Here is a 23,283-nt window from a genome sequence, read left to right as displayed (position 1 = left end):
GACCCTTTTGGCCGCAGTGGCCCCACCTAGTGTAGATAATTCCCACCTAGATAATTAGGCATGGTCTCTACATCTCACATCTGCAAAGTCCCCTTTGCCATATCAGGTAGCATTTGTGGGGGATTAGGATGTGGACATCTTGTGGGGGTGTGGTGGGTCACAGATGTCCTTGAAGGGGCTTTCAAGAATCAGAAGAGTGAAGAATTATGTTGTGCACGCATGCTCACATAGATGTCTGGCTCTCTTTTAGTAGGAAATAAGTTTACCAGGCAGAACTTTCTGGTATCTTGGTATTAGCTTAGAGATGATTGAAAACTTCTAGGGCCTTATTCTTTAGGAAGCAAAGGTATTTATTTAAGGGAGTGTTTTATGTCTTTGACACATTATGAGTATATAACATGGATTCAATTTTAACTTCATTCCCCAGACAAAAGCCGTATCAGAATGAAAGAGAACTCACTCTATGGTATCCGTTGAAACGGTGTCATCCCTTAGCTGGAGCTTTATTAACCATCGTTCTGACTTTTGATGTCAAAGTGTTAATTTCCTCTAGAATTGACCTTTCTGTCCATGGAACTTAGTGTTCAGTATTACTTCAGCACAATTCTAAAAAAAGGTACCTTATGATAGTAACTGTAAAGGAAAAATTGAAGAAATTTCACTTCAATAGTATCTGTTGGGGTACCTGGCTGGCTCGGCCTGTAGATTCGGTGACTCTTGGTCTCGGGGTTGTTACGTTTGAGCCCCACGTTGGGTGTAGAGATCACTTAAAAGTAAAATCTTAAAAAAAGATCATCTGTTGGCTGCCTTCTGTGGAATAGGCTGTGTTGAGGAATCAAGGATGACAAAGAGGAACTCCAGAAGGAAAGACATGTGACGAGTCGATGAGGAGGCAGTATGGCACATGCGGTGATGGAAGGATGCTCAGGGGTCAGTGCCAGGGCAGGGGGTCGGGGGGGCGCTGCTGGAAATATGCGCAGATTCCCAGGAAGCCTCCTGGTGGTGCTGCGTCCCAGCGAGCTCTTCAAGTCGCAGTCAGAATGAGGTAGGTGGAAAGAGCCCGAGCAGGAAGGAGGCTGGTTAGAGGAAGGACAGTGTGCAGAAACCCAAGTGAGAAATAGTGGTCTGGAGTGACTTTAATCCTGATTTCACTACTGCAGTTTAGTCAGGTGGATTTTTAAAAAAGGTTTATTTATTTAGTTTAGAGAGAGAGAGAGTGCACGAGAGCGGGGGGGAGGGGCAGAGGTAGAGGGAGAGAGAGAGAGAGAGAGAATCTCAAGCACAGCCTGATGTGGGGCTTGATCTCATGACCCTGAGATCACTACCTGAGCTAAAACCAAGATGGAGGCTTAACCAACTGCCTCCCAGGACCCCAGTTGTGTGCATTTTTTTTTTTTTTTAACAAAATGCTTAATCTCTTTTATTCACTTTTATTTTTTCCAAAGAGGACCTGGAATTGCTGCTTGACAGGGTCAACGATCTGATGGAGTTCCGCATTGATGCCGTTCTGGAAGAAATGAGCAGCACGCCGCTTTGCCAGCTCCCCCAGGAGGAGCCACTTACCTGTGCAGAGTTCCTCCAAATGACAAAGGTTATTAGGAAATTGATGTTTTTGTTAATTTTTTTTTTTTTTTTGAGAGAGTGAGAGGTGGGGAGGGGCAGAGGGAGAGGGAGAGAGAGAATCTTGAGCAGGATCCACACCCAGCACAGAGCCATGACCTGAGCCAAAATCAAGAGTTGGAAGTTTAACCAACCCAGGCACCCCTTTATTAAAATTTTTAAATAAAGGGCATTTTTCAATGCATAAATTACATTTTTTTCTCTCTGTGATTGGTTTGTGATAGATGTGAACAAACGCTGAGCCTTCTGACAGTAATTTGAAACTGAAGAGGAACGTATCTAAGGCACCACCTAGACATGAGGAACAGACCGTTTCTTTTCATATCAGTAGGACAGAAATTGCCATGAGACACATTTCTCGTTTTTCCATATTTTTTGAAGAATTGAGCTATTTTGTTGAAGTTTCCAGTAGGCTAGTGTTAATTAATAAGACATTTGTTTTAAATCTCTTCAGGACAGCATTTCTTCTTTAAACATTTCTGGAGAATACCACTTCCCAAACTGGTGTTCTGCGGTACATAGTCCTGCAGCCACTGCCAGGAAACCAGGAAGGCTGGGTCTGTGTTCAAGCTGCTCGGGGTAAAGGCTGGACCCTCCTTTCCCCTTGCAGAGCCTTTACATATTAACAGTTAAAATAAAGGCCATCAGAAATTCTCTTACGTAAAGAGCCCATTTAATTTTCTTTGACCCACTATTTCTCAAACTTTTTTTGCAAAAGGAACACTTTCTCCCCTATGCTGGGATTAAGATCCTAGAAACCGTGCTCTCTCCTTGAAGCAGCCTTCTGGGAATGACATTTTGGCATCATCATTCGCAGTGTTTCTGATGGGCATCCTGAGTATAAGAATTCATCAGGGAGGGCGCCTGGGTGGCTCAGTGGGTTAGGCCGCTGCCTTCGGCTCAGGTCATGGTCTCAGGGTCCTGGGATCGAGTCCCGCGTTGGGCTCTCTGCTCGGCAGGGAGCCTGCTTCCCTTCCTCTCTCTCTGCCTGCCTCTCTGCCTACTTGTGATCTCTCTCTGTCAAATAAATAAATAAAATCTTTAAAAAAAAAAAAAAGAATTCATCAGGGATGGTTTTAATATGGCATGTCAGGAGTTCCCCAAGACAATCACCGCTAGAAGGATGATTTATGAGAATGGTAGATTAAGTTTTAAGATAACATTTTTTTTTAAAGATTTTATTTATTTACCCGACAGACAGATTACAAGTAGGCAAAGAGGCAGACAGAGAGAGAGAGAGGAGGAAGCAGGCTCCCTGCTGAGCAGAGAGCCCGATGCAGGGCTTGATCCCAGGACCCTGGGATCATGACCCGAGCGGGTGGCGGAGGCTTTAACCCACTGAGCCACCCAGGCGTCCCTAAGATAACATTTAATCTTAGATTAATCTTTAAGATAATCTTTAAGGTAACATTTAATCTTAAGACATAAGATTGGTAAGAAAGACTCCTGGAACTCAGCATTTAGTTGCACTGAAGATTGAGATTTACTACAGGGATGTGGTAAAGATAGTCAGACCCTAAGGCGGAAGAGGCGAGAGTTCGGAGGACTGCTTATGTAAGCTTCCTTATGCTGTCTCGCTATCATGAGGGGCCACGGAGAGTTTACTCTCGCCCCAGCAACAAAAATGCAGCAACGTGTTTGCAACATTTCTGCACAGGGAAGCCCATGGGAAACTCAGTGCCTGGGGTTTCTAAAGGGTCTGGCCACGTAGGCACCCTCTGCCTCGGATGGACCCAAATTCCAGATACCCAGAAGGAAAACAGGTTGGCAGCATTAGCCGCACTGTTTGCACAAGCTGTGTAAGGCAGAGTGCGAACCTTCATGACATCCAGGCCCCAGACACCAGCCAGAGACCAACCTGGCATGCAGAGTTTCAGTCTCAGGCCTGTCCTGATTACCCTTTTCTGGATATGCAGTAATCTTTACATTAAATTACTGTTGGATAATCAAAATTTAATGTCTACATTTTAGAAATTCCCATTTCCTCCTTTATTCAGCTTTACAAACTCTGTCCAGACCCCCAAATCCCCATCTCCCCTACTCATTTGTCATGATCTTGTTCTCTGGGCAAAACTTGGGTCCATGGTTTTAATATTATCCCTATTCGTAGTATTATTTTGTAAAAATGTTCCTTTTCAATGTAAGCCCAAGTTTTAGAATATTTTTAAAAATGGAAAGAAGTAGGATTTTTATCAGTTAGACTGCCACTGTTATAATTTTGGTGTATTGCCTATTTATATGCCTCTTAATAAAGTTGCAAATAGTGTTTTTCTCTCTCACTTAACATCTTTTCAAGAAATATTTTTCATGTTGCTATGTGGCTTTCGTAGTCAACCTTTTCAATGATGCCTTCAGAATATTCTATTGAGCTTATGTACCTTAATTTACTTACTCGTTCCTCATTGCTGGACATTTGGATGGTTTCCAAAGTTTTGCTGTTTTTGCCAAGAGCTATAATGAATATATTTATATGTACCATGTTTTTTCCCTCTGGGAGTATTTCTTCCTTCAAAGTAAAATTATTGCATCAAAGAATGTGTGTTCATTTAATAGCTCTTAATATTTGTAGCCAAATTGCTTTTCAAAAGGATGGCATCAACTTACAATGCCGTCAGCAATATGATAGTACTAATTTCACTATCTTCCAACAGATACTGTTTTATTGTAATTGTGATAAATTGTAATAAAGATTTTATAATGAGGTATATAATAAAACAACAAATTTGTTATAAATAAACTATAGTAAATTTATTGTAATAAATAATCAGAAATTCTAATTTATTAATTTTAGTTTAAGTAGCAAAATCATAGAACCTAATTTTAATTTACATTTTGATTACCAAAATCAGTGATTACCGATTAAGTGACTGCTTTCCCTTGAATTTATTTACTTTTTATAATTCATTTATTCTTCAACAATTTTTATGGTGCTTCTGTACAAACCACTGCTTGGGGATACAGCTGTGAACAAAACAGATGAAATTCCTGCTTTCATGGAGCCCTTTTCAAGTGCAGGATACAGAAGAGCAAATAAACAAAAATGGCAAAAAACCAACAATAAGTCAGGTGGTAATAAGCTCAATGGAGAAAAATTAAGAGGGTAATGAAGAAAAGGCATAACTGACAGAGAGTTGTGATTTATGTTGATGGACAGGGCTGACTTCTGTGATTACATCTGAGCAGAGGAAGTGAAGGAGCAAGCCATGTGAATGACTTTGGGGAAGAGAATTCCAGGCAAAGGGAACAGTAAGTGCAAAGGCCCTGAGGCAGAAACTTGTTACGATAGTTGGAGGAAGAGGGAGATGTTGCATTGAAGTTCATCTAGTATGTTCTTATGCTGAGGGGGAAGGAGAAAAGGAATGGTTAGTAAGCATGGTATCTGGGGAAGCAGAGGAGTCGTGATTTAGAACTCAGGTTATTTGATAATTCTTAAGGAGAAGGGGAAATACTGTATTCACTGAAAAGGGGTTAATGATAGAAGCCCGTTTGTCTTCAGCGTGAGGGCATGGGGTCAGGGAATTGGGTGAGTCCCTGTGTCATTTGCTTTGTGCTGTAGAAATCAATGCTATTAGCTGAGTATGTGGGAGAGGAGGGTGTAAAGATTTGAGGATACAGCTGATATGGGGGCTAGTAGAGGAACATGATATAGTCATGTAGAATCATTCTGGGGTAGTGTTGGGGGCCTGATAGTGTTGGGGGCCTGACTGAATTTGGGGAGCACAAATTCCCAGTACAACACCTGCATTGCCTTGACTTGTGGATGCAGGTGGAGAGGGTTGGTTACCTGGTTTGTGTGGTTTGGGCCTCTCCTGAGGGGCAATGGAAGGCTGAGGGAGTGACAGAAGTAAGGATATTTGCAAAAGAATGGTTGAACTGAGAAACCAAGTCATTAGAAAACAGTGTGTAGAGTGAGGGATTTATAATACAGATTTTAAAAAACATAGAGCGATCTCTCAGAGGACAAGGAACTGGTTTCTGTGGCATGAGATGAACAAGCCTGGGCAAATGTAGGTCTTGTGATTATTTGCTGACAAAACAAATACTTTCTGAGTACTTACCAGTCTCTGTTCTAGTATTTTATGTACATTATCTTATGGAATATTCCCAACAACTTAGGTAGGCTCTACCATAGTCACCACTTTTCAGATTGGGAACCAAGGATTTCCCAAATCATGCAGAGCTAGGATTTGAACCCAGGAATTTTGGTGCCAGAGTCTATACTTATTATTGGATGGTGCTAACTCTATCCCATCTCTTACCCAGTCTCCAACCCACCTTTTTTTCCTGATGGTCTCAAGGCTAGGGATGGAGTTTGGTAGTTGGGTGAAGTTCTGAGCTGGGAGTGAAGTTCCCAACTTGTTTTATATTCTATTTGATGATAAAGAAGTTTAACAGTTTGTTTCAGGACACATCAGAATGTTCCTATGTCAATGGTATCAAAACACCATGTGCCCTGCAGCAGTAGAGTGGAGGTGAAAGTCATTGGTGATGAGGAGGTAAATGAGCCATGAAGCTGACGTTTGGAGTAGATGGTCCATGAGCACATTAGAAGAGTCTCAAGATGAGTTATGGTGGGGCTTGGAAAGGAACTGGGGGCTGTGAACAACTAACAGAATCTATTCTTGCACGGACTTACTGTCCAGCCAGGTGGTAAATTGCTGACTGTCTGTATCATCTGTCTCTATCTCCATCCATCCGTCCTTCCATCCATTCATCCATCCATCCATCCATCCATCCGTCCATCCGTCCATCCATTATTTATCTGTCTATCTGTCTGTACAGAATTGATTCCAGTGCCCCAGTCATATTAGTTTATATTTGTTAAATATCATTCTTGAAAAAAATGGACTCTTCTGGGAGGGGAGAGGAATCTGAAATTAATTAGGGGCTGACTGTGGCTAGTTGCCAAAGGTGAGGAGAGAAGGAAGGCTGGCTAGAGCAGGCTGATGTGAAATAAAGGACACTTCATGGAAAGAGAGGCTGCTGATAAACTTTCAGAGGTATTTCCCCCACTGTTGGAGAAGTAAGTGTAATTTTGGTCTGTCTGTGCTGTTCAGTAGATTCCCTATCTTTGATGTGTTCCTTTACAGGATGCCTGGCCCAGGTTCATGTGAGGGTTGTGGCCAAGCATTGTTGGAGGCCAAAATCCCATCTAGAAGCTGAATCTATGACATTACTATTGTTACTGCTGTGGTCTCAAGAGCTAGACAGATATGACACCATGTTCTTTTTTTTTTTTTTTTTGATAGGACCTTTGTGTAAAGGGTGCTCAGATACTAAATTTTAAAAGCTCGTTAGTGGAGGAAGCAGTAAATGAGCTAATAAATATGTTGCTGGATGTAGAAGTTCTATCCAAAGAAGAAAGTGACGTAGTGTCTAATATGAATAGTGCTGACTCAAAAAATGAGAGTTCAGGTAAGAGATGGGGTCATGGAAGGGTCTTATTTTTCTAGGACATTACTGAAAACTAAAATTTCACTTTCTGTGTAGTGATTAAATTCACCCTTCTGTAAATACTCTCCTAATTTTATAAGGATATTTATAAATCTGAAATTATGATTCTGGGCATATTGTCATTCATTCCATTATTCTTGGTTAAACTGCACACATGTACCATATCAATAGAGTAGGATGCTTGATGGGTTGGAATTACCATCGGAGTACCTCTGCCTATACTAAAGCAGAACTTCTGTAGAACAGATGAGGACACTGAGACGCGGGAAGGAAAATGATTCTCCCAAGGCTTTATGGCTATTGGTGGGGGAGAGAGAGCATCAGATCCCAGGTCCCTGAGGTCTGGCCTTGCCTTTACAGCCATAGCTCCTGTCTCTCCTCCTGTTTCCTCACACTGAGTAGGAGAGGCCTTCATCAGCCCATCACGTGCCCCAATTTCTTCTTCCTGTTCTTTGATGGACTCACCTTCTAGGAAACCTGACATTTAACTATTATTCAAATTGCATATAATTATCTTAGTTTTCTTCTCTTTAATTACAGTAGATGGTTCTTTCTTTCTCCATCTCTCTCAATCTTCTCACCTCGTAATAGCAAAGAGAGAAGAAGGAAAGTCAGACACCTCAACACCATCCCACAAGGCCCCGGCAGGCCTCCTGCCTTTGGCGACAATCCTGAGAAAGAAGAAGGAGACTGAGATGTTAGAGGAGGAAGCCTGTGGGTTGCTTTCCCATTTCAACCACCAGAACATGGATGCGCTTCTGAAAGTTACAAGGAACACACTAGAGGCCATCCGCAGGCGTATTCATTCCTCTAACACAACAAACTTCCGGGGTAATAATTACTCACAGTTTGCCTACTGGCAGCCCAGGTTGTTGCTTGTGTGTGTGTGTGTGTGTGTGTGTGTGTGTGTGTGTGTGTTTGTGTGTGTGTGTTCCTGTTATTTTTAAATAATTTAAAAAATCCATCATTTGTTGAGAGCCTCTTTGTAAGAACTTTGATTATCCCAACACTTCTGTGAAGTAGATCTTATTAATCCGTACTCTCCAAAGCAGAACATTTCTTTACCAATTTAGTACTTTCCAGCTGGTTTGTTCCTTCTTAATACAATCATTTTCTCGACAGCAAAATTCAGAAATGGGTGTTGCATCTCCCAGATGAACCACAAAAATCCATCAAATCTAGAGACATTCTGAAATTAAATTTTCAATTAAAAATGAAAATACATTATTAATTCAAATTGCAAAATGATAGGGTAATAAGCCCTATTTATTTTGAATATTGGCATTTAAGGGGAAGTGTCCCTAATATTTAATTAAAAGTAGAATAAAAGTGGATACATTGGGGACGCCTGGGTGGCTCAGTTGGTTAAGCAGCTGCCTTCGGCTCAGGTCATGATCCCAGCGTCCTGGGATCGAGTCCCACATCGGGCTCCTTGCTCATCAGGGAGCCTGCTTCTCCCTCTGCCTCTGCCTGCCATTCTGTCTGCCTGTGCTTGCTCTCTCTCTCTCTCTCTGACAAAAAAATAAATAAAAATGTAAAAAAAAAATGGATACATTGAAGAGATTTTTGATTGGTAGCATGGAACAGAAGATAGTGCTTTGATCTAACAAAGGGATATTATTAGAACTTGTCAAACATTGGTTGATGTGTTGAATATTAAATCACACGTCTTCCCCAACTTTATATATTGCAGGTATTTTCAACTATATAAAGTTACATGCACATGCATGCGCGTGGACAGACACACACACACACACACACACACACACACACACACATTTATGTATTTATTCCTATACCAGTAGTTATACCTATATGCAACTTGAAAAGCCCCTTGGATATAGATGGTGAGTTACACTTTATTTCATCTTCACTCTTTAACTGCTCCCAGTTTGGGTTATACACACGGTGGTAGAAAAGACGTATGTTCTATGTGAAATTCCAAACTGGTTCTTTGTTCTGAGGTTGGCTTCTTCTGACAACTCTTGTTGTTCTTCATGCCTCGCTTCCTTACTCCACATGTAGCTAATTCGTTGGGAGGCTGGCGTGTGGACAGCCTCATTTGAGGTGTTTCAGATCAGCAGAAACTCTGTCGAGTTCCACTGAACCACGTTACATTGAACAAAATGAGTCCCTTGGTAGCTTTCATTCATCCCCCAAATATTTGTCTGATAATGTATGTCCTATGTGTTGTTCCAGGTGCTTTAATTTTCCTGGCTTAAAAGGAAATATAAAAAAATTGTAAGCCTTCCCTCTTTTGTGTTACCCCAGACAGTGAGAGTGCGTCTCGGCTGAAGCACAAAGGCCTGCCCATTTTGCGGGCAGGCATCACTCTGGCCGTCCCCAACATCGCCATGGCCCCTGCCTTGGAGGACATACAGCAGACTCTGAACAAAGCGGTGGGCTGCATTGTCAGTGTCGCCAAGGGGGTTGGACAGTGGAGCCGCGGGCTGCTGCCCAAGGTGGGCGTGGGCTGAAGGCGCCATTGCATGTGGGAGGTGCCGCTCGTACGGATGGGACCGAGCTGAAAAATATCCTCTTACTTTGCAGAAAAAGATGCGGGAGAGAAAAATGGCTGCTTTGCAGAATAATGAAGACAGTGATTCTGATGTTGAAGTGGGAGAAAACAGACCTCAAGGTGAATGTTCCTTTGGTTCTTTTGAACCATTCATTGAAAAGCAATGTTGAAGGAGCTCAGATGGATTTCTCCCTCCGTGCAATTCTTAAATCAGCGTTGATTGGAATATTAATATATGAGCCTATTTTAAGTTAATGTAATATAAAAACCCATGTGTTTTAATCACACCATTATAAATTGTGTTTCTTTAGTGTATATGTCCCAGATGTGGCTGCCTCACTGATTTCTGGTCCAATGTAATGCTAGGAATAGGGGGATAAGTAGGACTTTAGTCTCACAGTTTAAAGAGAAACTTGTCATCCTCACAATGAATATTTTCTGAGATTTAAGACACATTTTGTATCTTAACCCATGATGTGTCCTGTTGTGCTGACATGTTGTGATTTTTGCTGTATATCTCATGGTTTTCACTTGTAGTCTGTAAAATAAGAGAACATATGCTATCCAAGTCGCTAATGACATTAAATGTTGCCCTTAGTCCTGCAAACTCTAAGGCAACCCTGCAAAAGGCAGACCCCATGTAATTTTCAATTTTTCTTTATCTCCGTGTATGATAAGTCAACGAACCATGAGAAGAAACTGAAGCAGGTTTCTCTTTAAAATTGTCTGTTACTGAGGAGGATAAAAATAGCTCAAAGCAACTTTGCCCACAACTTATGGAATTATTTATTTAACCCAAAAAGCATATGTTATTGTGTTCATTTCAATTTTTATATTATTTGGAAACATAGCTTTATGTCCTAGAATAGTTTAAAATTCAGAATTTTCTAAGCTCAAACTATGCTCAGTCATGAGTTATATCTGAGATTGCAAAGAAAAAATGTTTAATGAGAAGCTGTATATATATTTTTGTCATGACAAAAGAGAGTTAAAAAGAGAAATTGTCAAAATTTATGAAATGCAGTTAAAGCAGCACTTAGTGGGAAATTTACAAAAGAGGAAATACCTCAAATCAATAACTTCATCTTCTATCTTAAATTATCTTCAAGGTTACTAATTTTTTTTTTTTCCAGTGACAAATCTGTTGAGGTCCTCTCAAGAATTCCATTTATGTTCTCCACCTCAGAATTTGCAGTTGACTCTTGTTTTTCTGTTTCATTACCAGTATTCTCTATTTTGTGAGACACAATTCTCACACTCTCCTTTAATTCTTTAGAATGGGTTTTCATTCATTCTCTGAACATTTTATAAAAGATGATATAAATTTTGTCTAGTAATTCCCATAGTTGGGTTTTCTCATGTGTGGTTTTACTGAATGCTGTTGTTACGTGTGGGCACTGCTTTTCTTTATCTTTGCATGGTTTACTGGTTTTATTTTTGTTGAAAACTTGATATTTATTTATAAGGATTTTATTTATTTGTGTGTGTGTGTGTGTGTGTGAGAGAGAGAGAGAGAGAGAGAGAGAAGGCACACAGGAGCAGGGAGAGTAGCAGAGGGAGAGGGAGAAGCAGGCTTTTCATGGAGCACGGAGCCCAATGTGGGGCTCCATCCCAGGACTCTGAGATCATGACCTGAGCCGAAGGCAGAGGCTTAACCGACGGAGCCACCTAGGTGCCCCCCAAATTTGGTATTTTTAAAAAAGATTTTATTTATTTATTGGACAGAGATCACAAAAAGGCAGAGAGGCAGGCAGAGAGAGAGGGGGAAGTAGGCTCCCCGCAGAGCAGAGAGCCCGATGCGGGGCTCGATCCCAGGACCCTGAGATCATGACCTGAGCTGAAGGTAGAGACTTTAACCCCCTGAGCCACCCAGGTGCCCCCCTAAATTTGGTATTTTAAAGAATATAATGTGGCAGCTCTGAAAATCTGCTTGTTTTACCCCCTACCCCCACCCCGCCCCAAGAGTCTGTTGTTACTGTTTTCGTTCCTGACTGTATTGACTTTCCTGGACTAATTCTGTAAGACTGGTCTTTCCTGTGGTGTGCACTACTGTGGACTCTGGCTGGTTAGTTTGAAGGTCAGCTAATGATTGCGCAGAGACTTCCTAATCCTTTCAACTGTTAAGGCTTACACCCTTTGCCTGGCAGCTGTATGGGTGCTGGAGCACCCTGAAAACTCAGGAAGTTTTCAGCACTGCCTTAGCTTTTATTTACTTGATTGTGAAAGGCCCAAGTAAAAGACTGGGGCATTTTAGGGCGTTTCTGGGCATGTGGATAGCTCTGTACAAGATGCATGACTTTCTAGAGCCCCAGGGGATAAGTCAAGGCTTTCCAGTGCCCTCTGTGGATCTCTCATTCCCCAGATCTTTAATTTTTTTGGTCAGCCTTTTGTTTGGCTCAGCTAATATCAATGTCACAGTCGTCTGTGAAGTTAATTGTTGCCGATGTTTTCTACAAATGCCTTGGTGATAGGCATTCTTTCCCACCCTTACTCAGTGAGTTCTGAGTCAGGTCAAGTAACAATAAACTCTGAATGGGTCTTTTCCAGAGAACCTCCCAGTGGATCAAAGAGTGACAATTCTCCCAATGCAGTCTAGCCGCTCCGGTGACTCCTAGGTTGTCTAGGTTGTGGCTGTGTTTCTCAAGGCTACCACATTGCCAGGGAGGGGGCTGTGGGCCTAAGGAAGTTAAAACACCTCAAAATTCACCATTGTTACCCCGATTTTAGCATTTTTTCTTGAATAAAGAAGCACCACTTGGCTTGTTGCCAGCTTTGGTTAATGTCCAGAGTTCTGAAAAACTGATATTGACAAATGTTCCCCATTTTCAGTTGCTTTTGCAAAGAAGCAGACTGTCAGAGGTCCTTCCTTTACAGAAGTGTCTTCCTTTCAGAAATCCCCTCAGTGTTTTAAAGCATATTCTCTTTGCTGTTGAGATAAACTTTTCTCTTTCTCTCGCTCTCTTTTGTTTTTGTTTTTGTTTTTTTGCTTTTAGATACCTTTGAGGTAGCCTCTGTAAACTTACCCATTCCCGTACAAACCAGGAACTATTATAAGAATGTGTCCGAAAACAAAGAGATTGTGAAATTAGTCTCCGTGCTGAGCACAATCATCAACTCCACCAAAAAGGTATGTCAAGAGGGCTTGACGTCAGAGCCCTGTGCTTTACAGTGCGTGCCTGTGTGTGGTCAAAGGTCACAAGCTTGTCCTACACACAGCCTGGGGATTAACCACTCTGCCTTCAGGGCCGGCAGTGGGGGAAGCTACGGAACCTGGGATGTGGTCAGCAAATGTTCGTTTTAACTTAAGATTTTTCTTCCTAGATTGCAAACTGAAAAAGAGCGATTATTCCTACATTTCACATTGTGATCTGTCTAATGCTGTAAACCTATGTATTCACTGATTTAGTACACATAGACCTAATTGTTAAACAATTTGGTATGTTTCAAAGCAAACTGGTGTTGCAATTCACTTTCAGAGAATCAGTGATACCAGTAGTGACTAGTATCATTTGAAACCTAGTAAGATTTATAGTCAGTTTTTCAGATGTGTATAGTCAAGTAAATCTCATAAACCATCAGCTGAAAATTTATGTGTGTTGCCACGTGGAAATAAGATAATACAGAGGACAGAGCAAATAGTAGTGCTGTTGGTACAAACTTACACTCAACAGGGGTGTAAATTCAGGTTAACTTTTCTTCCATCCTGCTCTTCTCCCAGTGGCCCTGTTTTTATTCAGGCGAATCAGTTCTTGTCAAAAGGGTTCAAAACCCTGAAGTCAATTTCTACTTAAAAACAGTCTGTATTCACGTTACCCCCAAGACCTGTTGACTTTTTAAAAATGTCTCTCAGTATTGAGGGAATGATTGTCACTCAGCAAATACATCTTTTCTGTTAGTCAGTTCGGAGAGAATGAGCTTCGTTTGTTTGGAAACATTTTGAAAAGCTGCCATTGCTGTAACCATGTGAAGAAATATTATTAAGTTTAATTTCAATGTGTTCCTGAGGGAACTGGAAGCTTTTACATGTATGCATTTTCAATTTTCCCTTCTTAATATATTGTTGATCCTATATTTAATTTTGCCCTAGGGACAGTGTTCACATAATTCAATTTAACAAATATTTATCTAGCGCTTACTTTGTCAAGCTCCACAGAAATGATAAAGGTAAGTAGTCTGTGATGATAAGAAACATTCAGATATATTTTCGAATGTTGCAGTAATCATGGGAAATACAATAAGATAAATCAATAATGAAGCTCATTACTTTCACTGAATATAAGCAGCCCTGATTACGAAAATCGCAGGGTAAGTCATAGCAGTCGAAATTAGCATACTGCTGGCAACAAAATGGTTATCTTTGTGTTATTTCTGTTGCGTTGGCTTTTCTATTATATGAAGGAAGTGCCAATCTTAGGCACTTAGAATAACTCGATGGACTTTTTATGGATTGACGAGATGGATGAATTGCTTCTGGAAGAGTAAATACACACTTAGGCATCATACCAGACATGGCCATTCCCCTGCAGCCAGGGACCCTTCTGGATGATTCTGCTCAACCAGGGAAAATCCCATGATCCCAGCCCTTTTCTTCTTGCCACAGCTGATTGGATCAGAATGTAAATCTGACCTACTTTCAGCAGATCCATAAGCTAGCCATCAACTTACAACCCTGCCTGCCTTGAAAGGATGAGCAGGACTGAACCATCAAAATAACCTTGGCAGGAGGGGCGCCTGGGTGGCTCAGTGGGTTAAAGCCTCTGCCTTCGGCTCAGGTCATGATCCCAGGGTCCTGGGATCGAGCCCCACATCGGGCTCTCTGCTCCGCAGGGAGCCTGCTTCCTCCTCCCTCTCTCTCTGCCTGCCTCTCTGCCTACTTGTGATCTCTGTCTGTCAAATAAATAAAATAAATAAAATCTTAAAAAAAAAATAACCTTGGCAGGAAAAATAAGCAAAACAGCTGTACACATGCAGTGCAGGCAGTTCTTCCTTAAAGTGCCAGGTTACCTCCACTTTATTTTATTTTTTTATTTTTTTAGAACTTTTGAAATTAAGTTTTTATTATAATTCCAGTATTGTTAACATAGAGTGGGTACCGCCACTTTAAAAACTTCCGATTTAATAATGAGTGACACTGTGAGAAAAGATAAGTGAGAGTCTAAAACTTATTTAGTTAGGGTATATTCGTAATATTATAAAGATTAGAGAATGTTGAAAGAACTCAGGGTTCTGGAATTGCTACCCATATTCAGGCATCTTTGATAATCTGTAATTCTTTTGCCAAGACATCATATGCTTGTGAAGTCCCCATGCTGTGGCACTTCTTCCTGGGTATGAATGTCAGCATCTCAGCCTGGGCCAGGGGACTGGTTTGGTGGGGATAAGTAGTGGCAGGCTTAGCTTTGTGTATTTTCATGAGTGAGACGTCTCAGTAGCAGTTAAGCCTGAAGCTGTGAGAGACATTTTAGCGGCCTGTGGGGAATGGTGGGGTGAAGCTGTTTGGTTTTCTTACAGGTTGGTAAAATTTGCTGAAGTGATTGGGCCATTGAGAATGCTGTCGGTAATGTCATGTTTTTTCCAAATAATGGCATTTTTAAAAAGAGATTTTATTTATTTATTTGACAGAGAGAGAGCACAAGCAGGGGGAGAGGAGAGAGAGAGGGAGACTCCCCTACTGAGCAGGGAGCCTGATGCAGGGCTCGAGCCCAGGGCTCTGGGATTGTGACCTGAGCTGAAGGCAGACGCTTAACTGAGGGAGCCACCCAGGTGTCCCAGTAATGGCATTTTTAATTTCATCTCAGTTTAGAAAACTTTTTCTCATGTAGATGTAACTCTGAAATTGTAAGTCAGTAGCTAAAGTTGATCCCCAACAGGTATAAACATTAGCAATGAGGAGCCAAATCTTTAATTATTTATAGATAATGATTTTCTGTTATGTAAATCTGTGAGGCTAATCTGAAAAAAAAATAGGGCTCAATGAGAGTTAAATTAGTTGTTAATTGAAATTGTAGGCATCTCTGCTGTAATACAATGAATGTATTCCTGAAAATCCTCTTGTGCAAGGTTGCACGTTTAATTTAACATGGATTATGAGAAAAACAGGCTTGAGGCAGACCATCGAAACCAGGAAATTTTGTTAATCACTGTAGTTACAAAACTATGACAATCACAGTAAAATATACACCCATTTAATAAGGGTAGAGTAAGTAAAGAACTTCATTATCAGAAAGTGAAAGAAACTTGGTGAACGGGTCGGTTTGAGAAAGGGTTGAAGATGCTGTTAGAGAAACAAGGATACGATATAGAAAGACCATGTTGGACTGTGCAAAGAACATTCTCGAAATGAAGTGGTGACCAAATTGGCCCCAAAGGAAAACGTGGTGTAAGGACTGTGGCTCACAAGATTGTGCCCCTCCTTGGCTGCTGCTTTAGCTGGTATAGAACAAAGTGCTGGGAAAAATAGCATTTGATGTGACCTCTTCTTTATGTTGGCTTCTTCTCTGGTTACCAAATGTGAGTGAGCCAGTTCATCTCACAGAGACACACTTTATAGTAAAGAGAACTGTTTATGAAAAAATGAATTTTTGGGGGGCCTGGTTGGCTCAGTGGGTTGGGCCTCTGCCTTTGGCTCAGGTCATGATCTCAGGGTCCTAGGATCGAGCCCTGCATCGGGCTCTCTGCTCAGCAGTGAGCCTGCTTCCCTTTCTCTCTCTGCCTGCTGCTCTGCCTACTTGTGATCTCTGTCTGTCAAATAAATAAATAAAATCTTAAAATAAAAATAAAAAATGAATTTTTAAAACTTATATGCCATCCATAGTCACTTATAAAAATAGTGGGAAAAGCTCCTGTTTACAATAATCATTTCATTGAAAAATACCTAGGAACATACATGATAAAGAGTATGTGGAGTCTCTATGAAGATTCCTGTAACAGTTAACAAGTAATTAAAAAAATTAGAATATTTGGAAATATATACTATGTTCCTGGATGGGAAGATTTAATATTGTACAGATGCCAGTCCTAATCCAATGGGTGTATACATTTTATGTGATTCCATGCAACCTTCCAGTGAAGTTTGATGCTGGATATATTCTGTTTGCCTCTCCAGACCTTATCTCTGCCCTCTGACCTTGGGGAACAGATTAATAGATTTCCATTGAGGCTTCCAATAGATTTGACCAATGAGAGAGTCATGGGGGAGGTCTGATGCTGGTGGTAGTGTGGAGAAGAGGGAGGGGAAAAGAGTGACCTCAGAGTGATTTTTCCCATAGCACCCTTGGTGTGGCATGATTTCCAACTGTGGTTTCTGAACGAAAGGCCAGCTCCAGTCAAGAGGCTCTCATCCAAAAGTGTCTTCAAGGACTTTCTTTTTCTAGTTTCTAGAAACGATCCCCCTCTCCTTTCGGCTAGGAAAGCTAATAGTTTTGTCATTGCTGCTCTTGACTTACCGTGTCCATGATGTACCTAGTTCCAGTTCTGTGGCATTTCTAACTACTCACACAGCTCACTAATTAAGGGTTGTAACAGACCTGTGGGAACCAACAGCAGTTGACCAACATTCATGTATACATCCATTTCCACATCTTTCCTCTCAACACAAATCTGTTATTTGTATTCTAGGAAGTTATTACATCTATGGATTGCTTTAAACGTTACAATCATATTTGGCAAAAAGAGAAAGAAGAAATGGTTATGATGTTTATTACGAAAAACCCCTTGCTCTCTGAATTTGAATCTCAGATTCTCTATTTCCAAAAGCTAGAGCAGGAAATTAATGCTGAGCCGGAGTGCATCTGTGTGGGTGCTGTTGCTCTGTACACAGGTTGGTTCATTTTCTCTCATAAAAATTCAACAGTATTGTTCCGTCTCTTTACCTAGATTAGTATTCCAGAGAGTCTAGCTATCTTTAAGATTGACTTTCCTTTTATGGGCTTTAAGTTTAAGACCAATTTGTAGATTTATTTTTAATTCCCTTCTGCATAATTATATATTCTGTACTATTTTGAACACATTGCTGCTAAACCTTGAAAATAAATGCTAATTCAGAGAAAGAGGGTGTGCATGTTGTATTTGGAATCAAAATTTACCCTTCCTTTAATAAATAATTATAAACATTTGAGGCTTATCTCCAATGGTTTTGATAATGTACTTTTTTCTTTAGCGTTTCGAAATATGTTCCAAATTGTTGTGAGACAAGCTTTATAAAATGAATGAATACATAATGAGTAGGAAAATCTAATTTTTTTTTCAGTTTGATTTTCTTATGTACTACAAGATAAATTGCAAAGTATTTATTATTGGTGAACAACAGCACTCTGTCTTTTCTTACTGGTTCAAATTTTTCAAACTGATCTGTGGACATTTGGGTTTTACAGCTGACTTGAAGTTCACTCTGACTACTGAGACAAAGGCCTGGATGGTTTTCATCGGCCGTCACTGTAACAAAAAATACAGGAGTGAGATGGAGAACATTTTTACACTTGTTGAAGAATTCAATAAGAAACTGAATCGTCAGATTAAAGACCTAGATGATATTCGGATTACTATGGCGGCACTGAAAGAAATCAGGGAGCAGCAAATCTCCATTGACTTTGAAGTAGGACCTATTGAGGTAACTGATAATTGTTTGTTCATTTGGGAATTATCTTCACATGTTGAGTGATATTAGCTGAAGTATTGTCTAGGTCTGGACTGTAGTTACAAACGGATGTCTAACAGAAGAACAGTTTCGGTAATGATGATATCTAACTTTATGGGGTACCTTCTGTGGGTCAGTTCTGGTCCTTTATGTGACATCTAAGCTTCCTAAGTGCACAGCCTGGGATGGGGATTTCTGCACAAGTAATCTGTTGATGAATGCTCACAGGAAAAGGGGGTGAGAGAAACAGGAATGATGAGGTTGGGTGAGGGGTGGGGTAGCTAAGTGAGAGTATGATAACTAGCTGTAGACTGATTTCTGCTTGATCCCATGGGGTGCTCTAGAGCATGAGATATATCACACAGTTAGCCCTACCTTGAGGGAAGGAAGACTGCCCTCTATACCCACAAGTCAATTCATCATTGACCATAATTTTCCCCTGAGGAGGCTCCCATTTAGTGGAGAACAATTTTGCAGGGAAAGAGGCAGCTATGATCTCCACAGACAGCACTCCTAGCAGCTGCGATAGGAATACCAGCTGGTTAACGGGACCTGGATGGAGCTGTGGGGGAGGAAAAATTCATCCTCTACCCTTCATGGTGTTCTAGCTGATTTTAGAATTAAATTGACATGAGATGACATCATTAGAATTAAATTGACATGAGACATCATCAGGAGAAAAACCAAAGTTTTATTATTTATATGCAAAGGCCCAGTAATGAAGTTATTAGTGATGAAATTATTTAGTAATGAAATTACTAAAAAAATGAGCAAGACAGGCAGTTTTTATGCTTTTTAGGCAAAGAGACAAGAAATCTGTGAGGAATTGACAGATCAAAGAAAACTTCACTTTGGGAGCTTCAGTTAGTAAGGAATTCTAAATGGAATTTGGTCTGTGGTAGTAAACCAGTAAGAAGTAACAAGGGTTGTTTACATAGTTTTTTTCAGCTCCAACTGTCCTATTTTGGTGATTAGGATGTCTCTTTACCTCCTGGTTCAGAGTGGGTACCTTTCACATAGAAGATTGATTTTCTGCTTTCTGGAGACAAATTGGGACAGGGGTCAGCTGGTTTTGGATTAGCTGATTCTTAAGTGACTCCTCTTTAAAATAATAAATGTGGCAAAGTGGCACATTTTGGGGTAGCCTGCTCTTGGTCCCTACAGGTGCTAACAGTGCCTGTTCATGTATTTATTTTGTATAGTCTCATTTAATCCTTACCAAACACCTACTTTAACATAAGGAAACTGAGGGTCAAAGAAGCAATGCAGATTAGTGTTACACATTACTTTGGTAGTTTTACTGTGTCATATTTTCTCTTCTATATGAATATGTTTGCTCAGGAATGGTTACTGTGTTATTCTTTTTAAATGAGACCAATATGATTGTAGCATTAAAATAATTCCAGAAAAAAAATATCTCTTTATCACACCATAACTTAAATGTCTGGACTTAAATTCTGATGGTGAGGATTGTATACTAGTCTCACATTTTCTGCATCCCTCTTTGAATTTTGGAAAATTTCAAATTAGTATGAAAATGAGTCAGATGACCATGTGTTTGCACCATCGCTGTGTTGGGTCAGGAAAATCGTATGGTCCACTGTGCCCTTTTTGGGAATTGAAACATAAGGTAAAGAGTCCCTGCTTTGGGTAGAACCAGGAGCATTGCTGGGGGTTTGAAGGGGAGGCAAAGTAACTGACACCCATGTTTGCCCCTCTCTGTGAATTCAGACAAAACTATAGTCAAGTCAAGATCAAACAAACACCTAACTGTCGTCATCATCAAAATACAACCTTTATTCCTGATAGAATTATTTGGAAGAAGATATGACTTAGTGTACAACTCCCATATTCCCATTACCACCCAAATCCACACACATGCACAATGGGCTTGTGAACATTATATCAACAGAATTCTTGAAGAAACTCCCACATCAGAATTCTTGAAAAAACTCCCCTCTGTTACCCTGCTTTACTTTAAGGGTCCTAGGGTGCAGACCATGGGGATGCATTCAAGGAAGAAGAAGAAAGAGGGAGAAAGGCACTGAGCTAGGTTTGACCAAATCAACAGTCTCTTCCCCAAAGTAATGATTAGCTCTTCATTCCACCTGTATAGGGAGAACTAATGGGGGGAGAGTAGGGCAGGGATATTTAGGGAAAACCCTTTCTCATGAAAACCAGTTTTAATCTTTTGCCAAGAGAGTGGTTTAGGGTTTTGCATCTTGAGGGCAATGACTTGGCTCAGGCTTTGATGCACAGGTTCCTTCTTGTGTCTTAATATTGGAACCTCTTGCCAACACAATGAAATGGGATAGAGTTAAAACCCTGATTTATTTTATTATCCTCATATTAGCAGTTGGATTAATTTATATTTTTTATTTACTTGATATAATTTTGAAATCTTGAAATACAATTTAGGGGTCTAAGTAAGTACCTTCTATTTGTATAATGATTTATAGTTTTTATAGTGTTCAAAATTCATTTAAAATGCTGTTTTTTGATATTTGCAAAAATCCTGTGAGGCAGTCAGGGAATTCTCCCAATTTACAGATGAGGAAACTGAAGCTTAGGGGTTCAGTTGCTCATTTAAGCTTTTATCATTTGCAAGAGGAATTGAAGAACTTTTGGGGCAGTTTCCCGAGCATTCTGGTCTTTTCCATCTTAATGTTTTAAATGAGTGTGTGTGTGCATCTGACTGGCAGAAATTAAATTTTCCTTCTTTTGTGTAGGAATCCTATGCCCTGCTTAACAAATACGGGCTTCTGATAGCAAAGGAAGAGATGGACAAAGTTGATACTCTGCGTTATTCTTGGGAGAAGCTTCTGGCACGTGCCGGAGAAGTTCAGAATGAATTAGTCTCACTGCAGCCTGGTTTCAGGAAGGAACTTATCAGCACCGTGGAGGTCTTCCTCCAGGACTGTCACCAGTTCTACCTGGACTATGATTTGGTACAACTCCAGATTTTTCTGTTTGTATTTTTGGGGAAGAGCGAACAGAGCATGCAAAATGTTCAAAGATTTATGTCAAGTTTAATGAAATTCCCTAGGAGTGGGAATTTTATTTTAATGAGAGCAATCTAAGAAATGAGAATTTAAAAAGTGCTGTCCATGTTATATCATTGGTCTGTTCCTGAGGTTGTCTGATAACTTTCTAAACTTGTGTAGACAAATGCTATTCACATATAGTTAAAACAGACCTATAGCTTTCCTTGGTTCTACAAATATTGCAGAGTTCCACGCATGTGCCAGGCACTGTCTTTGGTGCTGAAGACAGTGCACAAGACAGATGGAGTTCATGTTTTAGTCATTCAAGAGTTTTAGTGCCAGCTCTCCTACTGGGAATATGCTGTATAATAAGACACAATTCTAGCCAATTATAATATACTACAGAAAGGAAATATGTAGCGTAAAGGGTACAGTTTGAGCCTACTATATAGGAAAAACACACCAAACCACAAAGTTGGTGGAGTTATGAGATTGGATCCATGGACTAACTTCATGGATGAAGAAGTGCAGAAATCTACCCATTGTAGGTGTTTAATGTAGGAAAACCTGTTGGGAATGTTAAGGTTATAGGTCACTTTGCAAATAGATATGAGAATGGTAAAAACACATTAGGGTTTTAATTGAAAACCAGACATATGGGCTTCTTATCGAGTGCTTATTGACATTTCTTTGCCTGTGTCACCTAAGAAATGAATAGTACTAGTTTTTAATTTTCAAAATTTCTTGAAATTTAGAAGTTGTGGTATTTGTTGTGGTATTATTTAGAAGTTGTGATTTTTTTTAACTTGAAAATATTTCCAAATGAGACACTTTCCTGAGTCCTTTTCTACAATTAAAAAATGAAGTTTCCTGTCATTGATGTGACATGCATGAAAGCTAACTTTGATGCACAAATACTTTGAGCTCATAAAACCCATAGGCAACACTTCATTCTATTTCATATTTAACTTTTTGTTTCAGAATGGTCCAATGGCCAGTGGCTTGAAACCCCAGGAAGCCAGTGATAGGCTTATCATGTTTCAGGTAATCTTTTTAGCTTCTATGACCTTCTAAACAACCAAAACCTTAAGGTGTTTTGGACACATACATTTCCCCCCTTAATATAGAAAGGCCTATTGTGGAATATTTTTAAAAATGTGATTTGGGATGATTATAATTGGAGTTAGTTTCTATGTAATTAGCTATAGTTATTTACTATTCTTACTTGTCTGTGCTCAGAGATCATACATGTTTGCTTCTTTGCCAAGATTTTGAAATTTACATGTTTATTCATGGGTCAGTCATCTTGATGAGTTTCCTCTTATGTTTTCTTTAGAATCAATTTGATAATATCTATCGGAAATACATCACCTATACTGGAGGAGAGGAGCTTTTTGGGCTGCCGGTTACTCAGTATCCTCAGCTTCTTGAAATAAAGAAGCAATTAAATCTTCTACAGAAAATATATACTCTATACAACACCGTCATAGAAACTGTAAATAGCTATCATGATATCCTTTGGTCAGAAGTGAATATTGAAAAAATCAACAGTGAACTTTCAGAGTTCCAGAACAGGTGAGAAATTAAATGTTTAGCACGCCCAGAGCTATTGAATCTCAAATGCTTTCTTTTTTGATAGGCTGTCAAGTTCTCTTCTCACCCCCAGATGTTTTGCAAGCACATCTCGTGCTGCCTTGCTGTTGTCTGTTGACATCACCCCTGTCAGACACTATTTATTAATTACTCCTGTGTGTGCATGGTGAGACAAGCACATCATTTAAACCTGGATGAATCTGGTCAAGGGCTTTTCTGCATCTTGGAGGGAGATGATCTCTATTTATGTTACACTTACCAACATTTGAAGTTTATGTGAGATGACTTCCTATAATAAAAACAGGAGCCCTCTGATTTTTCCTTATTCTTTTAAGTGTTGAACCCAATGAAAATAGAGGGTCATTTGTTACATTTTTTTGGTTGACAGCCTGATACACTCTGTTGTGCTTTGTACTTAGAAGGCTCTTAATACCCGTTAGTAGAATTGAGGTGAATTGGGAGGCACCTCTATCCTTTAA

At 40.1% G+C, this 23,283-nt stretch overlaps 1 protein-coding gene across 1 annotated transcript in view; it reads left to right on the top strand.

The window, feature by feature from the left end:
• The window catches only part of LOC111153413 (dynein heavy chain 5, axonemal), a 238,313-nt gene that overhangs the window by 33,969 nt on the left and 181,061 nt on the right, over nucleotides 1-23,283 (top strand). Inside the window, exons 17-27 of the mRNA XM_022512429.1 lie at nucleotides 1,446-1,591; nucleotides 6,870-7,035; nucleotides 7,666-7,905; nucleotides 9,346-9,536; nucleotides 9,625-9,712; nucleotides 12,586-12,719; nucleotides 17,210-17,411; nucleotides 17,965-18,200; nucleotides 20,957-21,175; nucleotides 22,193-22,255; nucleotides 22,548-22,786. Coding sequence (XP_022368137.1) covers nucleotides 1,446-1,591; nucleotides 6,870-7,035; nucleotides 7,666-7,905; nucleotides 9,346-9,536; nucleotides 9,625-9,712; nucleotides 12,586-12,719; nucleotides 17,210-17,411; nucleotides 17,965-18,200; nucleotides 20,957-21,175; nucleotides 22,193-22,255; nucleotides 22,548-22,786 — 1,924 coding nt within the window. The remainder of the gene's footprint in view (nucleotides 1-1,445; nucleotides 1,592-6,869; nucleotides 7,036-7,665; nucleotides 7,906-9,345; nucleotides 9,537-9,624; nucleotides 9,713-12,585; nucleotides 12,720-17,209; nucleotides 17,412-17,964; nucleotides 18,201-20,956; nucleotides 21,176-22,192; nucleotides 22,256-22,547; nucleotides 22,787-23,283) is intronic.

The sequence above is a fragment of the Enhydra lutris genome, unplaced genomic scaffold (genome assembly GCF_002288905.1).
Source record: "Enhydra lutris kenyoni isolate GAN:26980312 unplaced genomic scaffold, ASM228890v2 scaffoldscaffold32, whole genome shotgun sequence".
Classification (NCBI taxonomy): Eukaryota; Metazoa; Chordata; class Mammalia; order Carnivora; family Mustelidae; genus Enhydra; species Enhydra lutris.
The sequence above is the reverse complement of the archived record's forward strand: the minus strand, read 5'-3'. Positions and strand labels throughout refer to the sequence as shown.